At 50.0% G+C, this 13155-nt stretch overlaps 1 protein-coding gene across 1 annotated transcript in view; it reads right to left on the bottom strand.

Annotated features, from left to right (window-relative positions):
• MUC16 (mucin 16, cell surface associated) overlaps nucleotides 1-11049 on the bottom strand; it is a 112300-nt gene extending 101251 nt beyond the window's left edge. The window contains exons 1-3 of the mRNA XM_038565385.1: nucleotides 10529-11049; nucleotides 10086-10377; nucleotides 9659-9875 (exon numbers count right to left, since the gene is read on the bottom strand). Coding sequence (XP_038421313.1) covers nucleotides 9659-9875; nucleotides 10086-10377; nucleotides 10529-11049 — 1030 coding nt within the window. The remainder of the gene's footprint in view (nucleotides 1-9658; nucleotides 9876-10085; nucleotides 10378-10528) is intronic.
• Nucleotides 11050-13155: the final 2106 nt, after the last annotated feature.

Genomic DNA, 13155 nt, shown 5'->3' with positions numbered 1-13155 from the left:
CCAGTCTTACTGAGAAGGATCTCATCAATCAGGGATACCTGAGAAAGCTTAGTTATGATGGGCTGATTCTCATCTGGGTGAGAACAGGTGACCCCAAGAAGTTTCAAAACGTAAACATAAAAATATAGTATTCCATTACATTGTGTAGGAATCCCACTACTAGGTATTTGCCCCTAAAACATGAAAAAGACTCAAACAGGTATTTGTACACTAATGTTCACAGCAGCATGATTCTTAATAGACAGAAGGTGGAGACAACCCAGATGTCCACCTATGGGTGAATAAACAAAAGGTGGTTTATATCCACAATGGGATATTATTCAGCCTTAAAAAGGAAGAAAACTCTGACACCTACTACCATAAGAATGAACCTTGAAAACATTACACCAAGTGAAATAAGCCAGACACAAAAAGGCAAATATTACATGATTCCACATATATGAGGTACCTAGAGTAGTCAGATTCGTAGAGATGGAAGTAGAATGGTGATTTCAGATGCTGGGAGGAGGGGGAAATGAGGAGTTAGGGATTAATGGGAAGAGAGTTTCAGTTTGGAAAGATAAAAAAGTTCTGGGGTTGGGTAGTGGGGATGGTTGCAGAACAATGTGAATGTACTTAATGCCACTGAACTATATATTTTACCTCAATAAAAAAAAATGTTTAACAAATGTGATATGCATTGAGCACCTGGGTGTTTCAGTCACTTAAGCATCTGACTCTTTGTTTCAGCTCAGGTCATGATCTCAGGGTCGTGATCTCAGAGTTGTGAGATCAAGCCCTGTGCCAGGTTCCACACTGAATACAGAGTCTGTTTGTCTTTCTTCCTCGCCCTCTGCCCTTCCTCCCTGCTCATGCTCTCTCTTTCTCAAATAAATAAATCTTTTTTAAAAATGTGATATTCAGGGGTGCCTGGGTGGCTCAGTCGGTTAAGCGTCTTCTTTCAGCTCAGGTCATGATCTCAAAGTCCTGGCATCCAGCCCTGAATCGGGCTCCCTGCTCAGTGTGGAGTCTGCTTCTCCCTCTGCCTCTGCCTCTCCCCTCCATTTGTCTTTTTTTTTCTCTCTCTCCCTCAAACAAACAAATAAATAAAATCTTAAAGTAAAATAAAAATGTGATATTCATCAGGAATAGCTACAAAGCACAATATGGATGAGCAATCCCATACTCTGGGTATATGCAGGCAACTTCTACAGTGAACTTCTTCTCTACAGTCCTAGAAAACCAGATATAGGGAGCCATAGTGGCAACCATGGCCAACTGGTCATTTCCCTGCACCCAGAATCCTGAAGCAATACAAGTAAAATACCCCATAAAAAAAAGGAAGGGGCTTTCTTACCATCCTCAATGACCAACCAAGGAAAACAAACCCATTTCCAAGAAGGCAGAGGCAGCAGGTCCTTACTCATGAATGGAGGCAAACTATCACAATCAGGAACAGGTGCTTCCTAACCCAGAAGTCTCACCTCTGTGGGATGAGGCCTCTGACAGTGCAGAGGTGGATGTCCGGAGGGGTTCTCTCTTGGCTTCAGAAAAGGTTAGTGCTCCTGGTGAGGTTCTGGCCAGGCCTGTCTCCACTCCTGGGCTGGTGTGCTCCAGCCCTGGGTTTCTAGTCTCAGGAGAAGCGTGGCTAGTCTGTGCCAGGAGGTTGGCAAATGCTGATGAAGAGACCCAGGTTGAGGCCTTGGGATCTAAGGGAGAGGCCCCAGTCACTGCTGTGGTGGACAGATCAAAAGAATCAAGACTGTTGCTAATGGTGGGGGATGTGTAAGTAGAGGAATTTATTTTCCTTCCAGAAGATGAGCCGGACTGTGACATGGTTGAGCTTGTCCCTGGGTTCTGTGACGCTGCTGTGCCAGAAAGGGGTGCCCTGGCACGCTCAGAGCTCCCAGGCATAGCCGTGCTTGTGCTGTGCCCTGCGGGGGTGCCCCGTATGCTTCTGAGCTCCCTCATTGGGTCAGGTGAGGACACCTGAGCATCACCTGTCGCCCTGCTGTCAGGGCTGGTTAAACCTGGGCTGGAGCCTGAAGTGACAGTCAGATTGTTCTCTCTTCCAGGAGCAGAGGTTCTGGTCATGGTCTCAGCTGGGGAAGTAAAAGACAGGGCACTTTTGTTCACTGTAGTCACACCTGTGGAAACCTCACATCGCAAACTGGTGCCTGTGTGCCCATGTGGATTCGGTGCTGCGGCCCCATGTGTTACAGGATGGGGTAGGAGCACTGGATCTGGGGAGGCCCACGGGGTCAAGCAGGGATGGGTCAGCATTTGCCTTTTGGGGGAAGGTCTAAGACTTGTCCTCTGAGAGCCAGCTGCTGGCTGCCACGGGCTCCCTGCAACTTTTCCTGATGGGCAATGTAACTAGAATTTCTGCACTTCTCCTGAACAAACCTACATCCGTCCGGAAGACCTGCTGTGGATGTGGGAAGCTGGGGGGAAACTGGGCAATCTTTCTGACTGAGAAGAGACAAATTTGTACAGGAGAAAGGACAGGGCAACCACAGAATTTCCCTAAGATGAAAAACCAGACTGCATCAGTTCTCCCCTTCAAATCTTAGTCCTTAAAGATCCATCTTGCCTCTTCTTCTCACACTGGTTCTCAACTCGGTCTGACATTCCCCCCCAAGGAATATTGGGTAAAGGTGATGCCCTTTGGGTTTTTAGCCCCAAAAAAACCCTTTGCTGCTACCTACTGGGCAGAGGCCAGGGATGCTGCTACCAACCACAGAGGCTTGGGCCACAGTACCAACCCCCTGCAAAGAGTACTGGACCCCCAATGGTCAAGAAGGCTGAGGTCCAGAAACCTTGCCCCAGCTTTACCTCCCAAAACATCCTTCCCATCGCCTTCTGTAAGTCATAGTGACATTGTTGAGGTTCCCCAGCCAAACAAATCATAATTCTTCAGCCTCTTTCCTTTCTGTCCATGGTTCACACTCTCCTCTTTCACAAATTAAGACCTATTCATCATTCAAGATCCAGTTCAAGCTAGTGTATTCATTCTTGTGTCCTCACTGAATTTTCTCAGTGTTCTACAATGGGCACACATGACTTCCACTGGAATTTTCAGGAAAGTCTGAGAAGGAAAATAAATATTGAGGCAAAAGGAAAAGAAATGTTAAATTTCCTTACAACTTATAAGTCAGTCAGAGAAAGGCAAGTACCATACGATCTCACTCATATGGGGGAAAGGAAGGAAAAATCAAATAAGATAAAAGCAGAGGGGGAAGCAAACCATAAAAGACTCTGAGCTCTAGGAAACAAACTGAGGGTTGCTGGAGGGGAGGTGGGTGAGGGGATGGGGTGACAGGGAGATGGGCATTAAGGAGGGCACTTGATGTAAAGAGCACTAGGTATTGAATGCAACTGATGAATCACTGAATTTTACCCCTGAAACTAATAGTATACTATATGTTAATTAAATTGAATTTGAATTTAAAAAATTTTTTAAATAAAAATAAAATAAATAGAAAAAAGGAAAACAAAATTTAAAAGTTACTGTGATAATTTTAAAAAGATCATTATTCAATACAATTTTGTCTTAGAGGTGCTGTATATCAGTATTGCTACTCCTGCTCAAACTAGGATTATGGTTCTCTTTTGGGGCAAACTCCTGGAGTTGCCAATTTATAACTGTATCGTGAAAGACACATGACAGTAATTCAACATTTCTTCCTTCTTAGTTCATTTAAAAATCATTTTAGTGTCTTAGTGAATGTTTTTGTTACTCTGCATTTTTTGTTGTTGATTAGTATATTACTTTATTTTTTTTTAAGATGTGTATTTATTTATTTGTGAGAGATAGAGGCAGAGACACAGGCAGAGGGAGAAGCAGGCTCCTGTAGGGAGCCCTAGTATATTACTTTATTTATTTATTTTTTAGGTTTTTTTTTTTTTATTGGAGTTCAATTTGCCAACATATAGCATAACACCCAGTGCTCATCCCATCAAGTGCCCCTCTCAGTGCCCATCACCCAGTCACCCCCACCCCCTGCCCACCTCCCTTTCCACCACCCCTTGTTCCTTTTCCAGAGTTAGGAATCTCTCATGTTCTGTCTCCCTCTCTGATATTTCCCACTCATATTACTTTATTTTTAAATTGTGATCTAAGTTTGGTTATCTTTATCATTCACTTTGTAAAACAGAGGTTGTAAACATTAAATACGTAGGTAAATTTCCCTATGACTTACAGCTCGTTGACAAGTCCTTGAAACAGGCAGAGTGACCTAGGAAGCCAACTGCCTTTTGGAATATTCCTCAGCCATTAGAAAGGACGAATACCCAACATTTGCTTCGATGTGGGTGGAACTGGAGGGTATTATGCTGAGTGAAATGAGTCAATCAGAGAAAGACAATTATCATATGGTTTCATTCATATGTGGAATATAAGAACTAGTGAAAGGGACCGTAAGGGAAGGGGGGGGGAATTGAATGGGGAAAAACCGGAGAGGAAGACAAACCATGAGAGACTCCTGACTCTGGGAAACAAACAAAGGGTTGCCGGAGGGAGGCGGGAGGGAGGATGGGGTAACTGGGTATCCATTTGTTGCATGAATGAATCAGTGCATGAATGACTTCATCTCAGGAGAGCACAGCCTGTGCATACCTATCATGGGAATGGGATGAAAGTAAAATTCACTGGTCCATTCATATATTAAGTCTCTACTGTTCACAGAAATACTGTGCTAAGCTAAAAATGACATCAGCTTCCTTAGACACCTGTAGATAATCTGTCCTGCAGAAAGCTGCCACCTCCATCCAGAGGGGTAGAGGATGATGGAGACAGAGCTGATAAGGGTAAAATAAAAAAAAAAATTATTCAAAGATCTCTGTACCAGGTCCTCTCTTTACATAGGTTGCCCCAATGACTCTTCATAACCCTGTGAAAGTTCTTACTATTGAATGAATTAATATGTACAGTGTTTGTGTGGAAGGAGCCTCGGTGTCCATTGAAAGATGAGTGGATAAAGAAGCTGTGGTCTATGTATACAATGGAATATTCCTCAGCCATTAGAAACGACAAATACCCACCATTTGCTTCAACGTGGATGGAACCAGAGGGTATTATGCTGAGTGAAATAAGTCAGTCGGAGAAGGACAAACATTAAATGGTCTCATTCATTTGAGGAATATAAAAAATAGTGAAAGGGAATAAAGGGGAAAGGAGAAAAAATAAGTGGGAAATATCAGAAAGGGAGACAGAACATGAGAGACTCCTAACTGGGAAACGAACTGGGGGGGGGGGATGGAAGGGGAGGAGGGTGGGGGGTTGGGGGTGACTGGGTGGTGGGCACTGAGGGGGGCACTTGACGGGATGAGCACTGGGTGTTATTCTGTATGTTGACAAATTGAACACCAATGAAAAAATAAATTTATAAAAAAAAAGAAAAAATATGTACAGTGTTTGACACATAGTAAGGCACCCCAACATCAAGTCACTCTACCTTCTCAGGACAACCTAATGCAGAGGTAGTATAGACAAGATCATTTTTGTTTTCATACCCAAGATCTAGACAGCTCTCTCCAGTACCTGGAGTGTCACCAGCTATCCCACCACACCCTGTTTCAATTGAGCTTGGCATGATGGTCTCTGTAGTTAGGCAATGGAAGATACAAGGAGCAATGGTACGTATAAAAGTTCACTCTCTGAACGGAGAATTCTTTCTGAGAATGTTCTGGTATAGAGTCCAAAGCTGAGGTTACACACTGGCTTTCTGTTCTCCAACTGGTAAGAGGTGAAATCTCAAAACAGAGTAAAGGTCAGGATTGTGAAAGCCTGCTAGATCTAGAAGGCAAGGAATCTTTAGGACCCAGTAGCTCAGGTTGTCATCTTACAAGCGATTAAAGAGATGGATGCAGTTTTGGGGAATGGAGCACAGAGAGGTCTGTGGTGTATCTCACAAACCAGAGACTGGTGTAAGTTTTTAAATGCTCCCAGAGGCCCTGACAGAGATAAGACCAGTATTCCCAAGACGACACAGCCCCCAGTGTGAAAACCCCAGGACAGAGGACAGTGGGCACTGAGCAGTCTTCTTGCAAAAAGGATGGATTGGAAGAAGCAAGGACAGGATGTTTAGCAGCATCCCCGGTGTCTACCCACCAGATGTCAGTAGCCCCTGCTCTCCAGACACAGCCAATGTCCCCAGAGGGCAAAAATTGCACCCAGTTCAGAACCACTATTTTGGAGGCATCTTCTCATTTAATATAGATTTCACAACTACTCAATCACACATTTTTTTCTCACATTATAGATAAGAATCTGGAGGCTTAAAGAGGTTACCTCACTTGTCCGGAAAGTGGCAGAGGCGGGATTAGAACCCAGGTTGTCTGGCACCAGCACAGGTACTGTTAACTGCTCTGCTGGGTTGCATCTTTGTCATCCAGATACAGGGGACAATTTAGACTCCATGATGAGGAAGAGCCATCACTCAGGGGCAAGGAGCAGAGCGTGAAGAAGCCAGATGGGACTCGGGCCTCAAACTCCCTCTTCTTGTCTGCACCAGTTCCCCCCGAGAGGACATGTGGGCAGCTGTATCCCAGCAACAGGAAGCTGGACTGTGCATGTACCAGAGCTGATGGCCAGGTCCAGGCTGAGACCCGTCCACACTATTTGCATCCAGGATAGGAGACAGATGTGGATAGAGAAGGTGGATTGGCACCCAGGAGGGTAGAGGCAGAGGGATAAGAGCCAGGTTGTCTCTCTCCTGGCTGCTCTTAGGGAAGCCAATATTCATGACTAAGGCAGAGGAGGTGTGCCAGGCCGCAGAAGAAGTGCCAGGAATGGAATAAGTACAGGAGAGGGACCAGGATGGACTGCGACCAACTTGTTGTGGTTTGCCCTTGGACTTTCTCAATTTTAGCACTTAAAGATTCATATTCCGGGAGCACCCTCAGTCTCCGGCAAACCAGGATGGCTGGGTGGTGGCCCTCCTGGGATGTGTCCTCCTGACCTGGCATTCGTGCCCCCACAACCCTGGATCTGTGATGCACTGAAGCTTCTGGGGACAGCTCTGAGATCTGAGTAGGGAGCCAGAAGACAAGGGAGCAGGCTGGTACCCACATCCAGAAGCCAGATCCGAATAGTGGCAGGGCGATACAGAGCATGGTGTTTGGAGTCGCAGCCTGGGTTCCAAGCACAGCTCTCCCCCGGCCACATGGGGGACCTTCCACTGAGCTTCTGTGCCCTTCATCTGTGCAATGGGTGGGGTAATCTGGACCATGGAATCTACTGTCAAGAGTGGGTGGGTCCCTGTAAAAGCCACTGGGTCGGGCCTGGACTCTCCCAGAAGGTGGGAAAGGCTCATTCACCTGCTCACACTGCCCACCTGGGGGCAGCCCTGGGGACATCAAGTGACAAATTAGATGCAAAGAAGCCCAGGGCTGCCCCACCTGTCTGGACCCATCACTCTCCTTTTGGGGGAGGCCACCCAATAACTGGGAAGAAAGGTGACTCTTCCTTGAGGCCCAAGGAAAACATGAACAAATCTTTCCTCTTCTTTGGGAGATGAGTCCCAAGTGGTAAAAGATGAACTGAAATCCTGGCCAGAGCGGGTTGGACTCACCTCTTAGTTCCAAATATTCTCTGGCCATTGTCCAGGGACCCAGGAAGGCACTCAGCAGAGCGCAGTGAGATCTTTATATGTTCTATGCAGTCTTCGCCCTTGGGGAGCCCTGCTGGGAGGGGCAGTGGAGGACAGCCCCTCATTTCTCCTGGAGGAGGCACCCAGGGACCAGGAAACTCCCAGGACACCAGTAATCTTGGTCAACCCTCTTGCCAGGCAGAGGGTGAAGTCAAGGCTTAGGAATCATCCAGACACTGAGATTTGGATCCTTGCTGTGTGACTTTGAACAAAAGAATTCACCTCTCTCTGAGCCTGTCTCCTCTTCCACAAAATGGGAGACAGTAGAGGTCCCATTTTCAGCCACTCAAGGCTCAATTGAGATAATGCAGGTAAAACCCTGGCACACAGGATGTGCACAATGTAAGATGACGGTTACTAAGGTCCTTTGGGATCTCTCCAGGGGAAAGGAGAGAAAGAGCACAGGATACAGATGTGGGAGAAGATGGATGAGGCCCAAGGTGGAAGGAGAGGTAAGGAATAGATTCCCTCCAGCTCTGGAATTTTTAAAAAATTACTCTTTGGGGGCACCTGGGTGGCTCACTGTTTGAGCATTTGCCTTCGGCTCAGGTCGTGATCCCAAGGTCCTAGGATCGAGTCCTGCATTGGGCTCCCTGCAGGGAGCCTGCTTCTCCCTCTGCCTGTGTCTCTGCCTCTCTCTCTCTCTCTCTCTCTCTCTCTCTCTGTGTTTCTCATGAATAAATAAATGAACTAAAAAATAAAAATTTATTTTTATTTAAAATCAATTTTAAATAAAATTTTAAAAATTACTCTTTGGGGAGAAGGAAACTCAGAGAGGTTAAGTGTCTGGCCCAAGAACACTCAGCCTGTCAGTCAGTGCGAGATTTAGACTTCTTTTCATCTCTGACCAGGGATTAAGGGAGTCTTTTCCAGCATTTAAGTCAAAAGTCCTGGAGGGTGTCTGGATTGATTCCAGGGGAATCCCTGCCCTGAGTGGTGTCCCAGGCACTATGGAAATGATGGGGCAGTGGGGAGGGGGGTCAAGCCATAGTCCAGGCGACCAGCACTCCCTGGGACAGGAACAGGAGTTTACCCAGCTCAAACAGCACCCTAGCATCAGACTTGGGAGTGAGCCTTGGGGACAAAAGCTGTTAAACAGCCTCTGTTTGTGGCTACGTGCTTTGGGGACAGCTCAGGGGGGACACACCCCATCGGAGGTGGTGGGATTGTCCCATATAAACCCGCCCACCATTCAGGTCATTGTGTGGATGGATGCCTCACAATGACATCTAACCACAAAGCTCTTCCCGGGACCAGAGCCGGCCTCCGTGACTCAGGGCTGGGGGGCTGGGGAGCCTTCCCCACCTGCTCTGGGAGCTGCAGCCTGGCCTGGGTGAGGGAAGGGCAGGGGGGCTCCCAGGCTGCCACTGTCCAGGGTCTCATGCCTGTCCAGGATGGGGAAGCCCCTCTTGACTGCCCCTCATGCCCTGGTGGCCTCTGTTTCCCAGCTAAACATTGAGGACAGTCCTTTCTTCTAGGACGAGGAAAGGAACAGGTACTTAGGCACCTGGCAGAGGATCGATGTTCCCTCTACAAGCCCCCGGATGTCTCGCACACCCAAGAGGTTTGGCTAGAAAGCCCAGACTTCCTGCCCAAGGAAGCAGCTGGGGTGTAACAGTCTGGGGGGCCAGACAGCCCAGGGGTCACAAGAGGGAAATCTTGGGTCTTCCCTCTGTAGACGAGAGAGCCTGGTCTCTCCCCACAGCATGCAAGCACACCAAGCCGGCCCCCTGCCTTTCCCAGAAGCCAGTGGGCTTCCTCCTATAGGCAACAAGCCCCCAGCTAATCCCCCCAAATGACCAGCCGGCTTGCAAAGTCCCCTTTGGGATCTAAGAACACACCTCCCTAAACCTCACAGGCTGCCTTTCTGCTTCCACCCCTCCCTGTGCCTTCCCTACCGTGCAGCCCAGATCCGCTCACATCACACTGAACTAACCCAAACACACTTGGCAGTTCCCTGCCTCCTGGCCTCTGAGTGCACAGATCTCCCTGCAGGGCTGCCCTTCCCTCCCTTCCACTAATCGTACCCATAGAAATCCCTGCCAACCCCAAAGCCACCCTGCAGCGCAGGAACTCCCCAGCCGCCAGTGCTCCTCTGCTCATCCTTGTGCCCCGCGTGACCAGAAGCTCCTGGAAGCTGGGCTCTGTGGCGGCCCCGTTTCCTACCTCAGAGCCAGGCACAGGTGCCGAGGCCAGGGGGGCAGTGCACGAAGGAAGGAGTGCCTGGCCATCTCTGCACCCATCCTGGCAGATGTTTAATGCGTGACGCAGTGGTTTTGTGAATTGGCCTGTCAGTGGGGGCAAATGCAGCCTCATCTGGCCAGCGGTGATGCAGGACTTTGCCAGAAAGCAAAAGGCCTCCTGGCTGCCCCCGGGGTGGCGGGGGTGTTGGGGACGCCTGAGCCACCTGTCCCATCTGCCCCTCCTCTCCTGGCCCCAGCCCGGCCCACTCACCTGGCGCACAGACGAGGAGGAGGCTCGCAGCCAGAGCCAGCAGGTGCCCGCGCCGGCGCCCCGGGTGTGCAGGGCCCCCCCAGCCCATGCTCCTGCCTGGCCGCCCCGGCCGTGCTCCTCAGCCCTGAACAAGTCCCAGTGACTGAACCTGGCCCAGCCCAGCCCTGGCTCCTGGGAGGGTGGTGAGGACACGCCTTGCTGAGCTTCCCAGAGAGGCAGGGCCCGCCCTGGGGGAAGCAGTGGTTCGTTGCCGGCAAAGGTCAGCTGGCATTTCTCGGTGCCCACGTAGTAGCTAACAGCCACAGAGAGACACCCTCCATGGGGAGAGGCTGGAGGGGACCCCCACCCGCCAGCCCCCCGGACCCCGAGCCTGCTGTCAGACAGAGAGAGACCCACCAGGGTCCATCTGGGCTTAAGGCCAGACAGGGACCCAGGGCAGGGACCTGTCCCCTTCTTTGAAGCCCCTGACTTCCACGCACACCTTCCTGCTCAGGGGCTGGTACCACCAGACTGGAGCTGGGTGGACCCTCCCTGGGGGAGGCACATCTGGCTCTGAGCGCTTTGGAATGTGCGGGAGTGGAGAGGAGACTGCACTCCCACATGGGAACTGCCCGGCTGCCAGGGGAGCCGAGGGCTGGGCCTGTTGCACCTGTGCGCCCCGGACCACCCCCGAACCCCGCGAGGCACACGTGGCCGTCCTGGGTGTCCGCAGTCCCTCACTCGCAAGCCAAATGCTTCTGCTGTCCCTGCCCGGGGCAGAGAGGAGCATGGGAGGCTGGCAAGGGCTGCAGGGAGGGGATTTGGGATACTGACTCCTCCTTGGAAACGCCTTAGGCTCCACAGGCTTCTTACCACCCCAGGCTTTGGGCTGGACACCCAAAACTGCGTCTCTCCTGCCACCTGCCCAGTGCAGATGGCCAGAACAATCCTCTGTAGGTACCCCGTACTCCTCAGTGGCCCCCATCCACTCCCCTTTTGTTTTGCACTTAGGAGCCCCCCATCCCCCACTCATTCCCCAACCCCCCTGAAGCCTCTAACAGCCTGACAGGTGGGTTGATCTTCTGAACCAGGGGAAAACACAGGCAGGTGCCCAGTGTGAAGGCGGTGGGCAGGGGACACCCTACTGCATCTTATATCCAGAGCCAAACTCCATGAGCCCGTGGTAATCAAGGCAAGCTTATCAGAAACCCCCAGGTCCTTCCACGTTCAACGAAACTTCCTGCTAACCTACTCTCTTGTCTTCTTTTTTTTTTTTTTAAAGGTTTTATTTATTTATTCATGAGAGACACAGAGAGAGAGGCAGAGACATAGGCGGGGGGAGAAGCAGGGTCCCCCCACAGGGAGCCCAACGTGGGACTTGGTCCAAGGACTCCAGGATCACACTCTGGGTCAAAGGCAGATGCTCAACCGCTGAGCCACCCAGGTGTCCCTGTCTTCTTGCCCTGCTCCCCATTCACACACTCCTAGGACAGAGGCAACCCAAGCCCCGACTCTGCTCTGGGCATGCAGCCTGGCCGAGATGTACAACCAATGAGTTTACAGGTGATCAAGCTGGAGTGGCAGCGGCATAGAGGCTGAGAGGAGACACCCGTTTCAGACTGGGAGGGGAGAGGGAATCAGGGAAGTCTTCCTGAAGTAAGTGCCACGTACACTGAGCTTGAAGGATAAGCTGGGTCGGCTGGGCGAGGCAAGATAGAGAGAGGGGTCCAGAGGAAAGACACAGTGTTAGCAAAGACTGAAGGCGGCGGGAAGGGGGCCTCTGTCTAGACCCCCATTGAGAGTTCTCTACCCTGAGGCACCCCTTCCCTTCTTTAAGTAAAACAATCACAGAGAAACAGAGGCCAAAGGGGAAAGGAGAAAAAATGAGTGGGAAATATCAGAAAGGGAGACAGAACATGAGAGAGACTCCTAACTCTGGGAAACAATCTAGGGGTGGTGGAAGGGGAGGAGGGCGGGGGGTGGGGGTGACTGGGTGATGGGCACTGAGGGGGGCACTTGACGGGATGAGCACTGGGTGTTATTCTATATGTTGGCAAATTGAACACCAATAAAAAATAAATTTATATTAAAAAAAAAAAAAAGAAACAGAGGCCAAGGTGGTGGGTCCTGTTAGAAGGGGATCACCGTATACACTCCCCCCACCTCACAGAGGGGACAACAGGGCACCCAAGAGCATCAGATTAATGACAGAGCTGGGACCACACCCCAGACCTCTGGATCCCCCAAACTGTCCTCATTTAAGCAATTCAATTTTTCTTTCTCTAGTAGGTGACAACAAGCCCCCCTGAGCCCCATCAGTATCTGGGAGCTGCCCTGCTCTCCACGGTGCACACAGGGGTTAATGGGTTCAAGTTCACACTGGGTGATCACAGCTACTGTTTACTGAACACCCAGCTATGTGCGGACACGGCATCCAGTCATCACCAGGACACTGAAGCTGGGTCTCACCCTCACCTCAGTTCTGTAAGCCAACGGCTGTGCGCTGCTCCATGGCGCAATGAGAACCCCAAGGCCTAGGGATTTGCCCAAAGTCACTCAACTAGCATCTAACAAAGCTAGGATTTAAACTCAGTTTTGATCTAGAACAGTGCTTCTTATCCAGGGGTGATTTCTTCGCCCTAGAGGGCTGTTGACAATGTCTGGAGTCATTTTTTGGTTGTCGTGACAGGAAAGGGGGCTGCTACTGGTATCAAGTGGGTAGACGACAGAGATGCTGGTGGAAATCCTACAGTGCCCAGGACAGCCCCCCAACGCTGAACTATCCAGTCCTGGGTGTCAATAGTGTCACCGATACGAAACCCTGGTTCAAAGCTGGGCTGTCGTCCAGCAGAACCTTCTGTGATAATGTTCAGATTCCACGTCTGTGCCCCCGGATGGGGCCCCCCACAGTGAGCCACATGTGGTTCTCCAGCATTTGAAAGGTGGCTGGTACAGTTAACGATCTGAATTTCTAATTTCGCTTCATCTTAATTTAAAAAGCCAACTCTCCGTTTGGTCAGTGGAAAATGTGTGCTTAGGCTTGCAACACCTTGGGCATGTGCACGTACGTTTTCTTTTCTATTTTTTTTTA

Source organism: Canis lupus, chromosome 20 (assembly GCF_011100685.1).
Source record: "Canis lupus familiaris isolate Mischka breed German Shepherd chromosome 20, alternate assembly UU_Cfam_GSD_1.0, whole genome shotgun sequence".
Classification (NCBI taxonomy): Eukaryota; Metazoa; Chordata; class Mammalia; order Carnivora; family Canidae; genus Canis; species Canis lupus.
The sequence above is the reverse complement of the archived record's forward strand: the minus strand, read 5'-3'. Positions and strand labels throughout refer to the sequence as shown.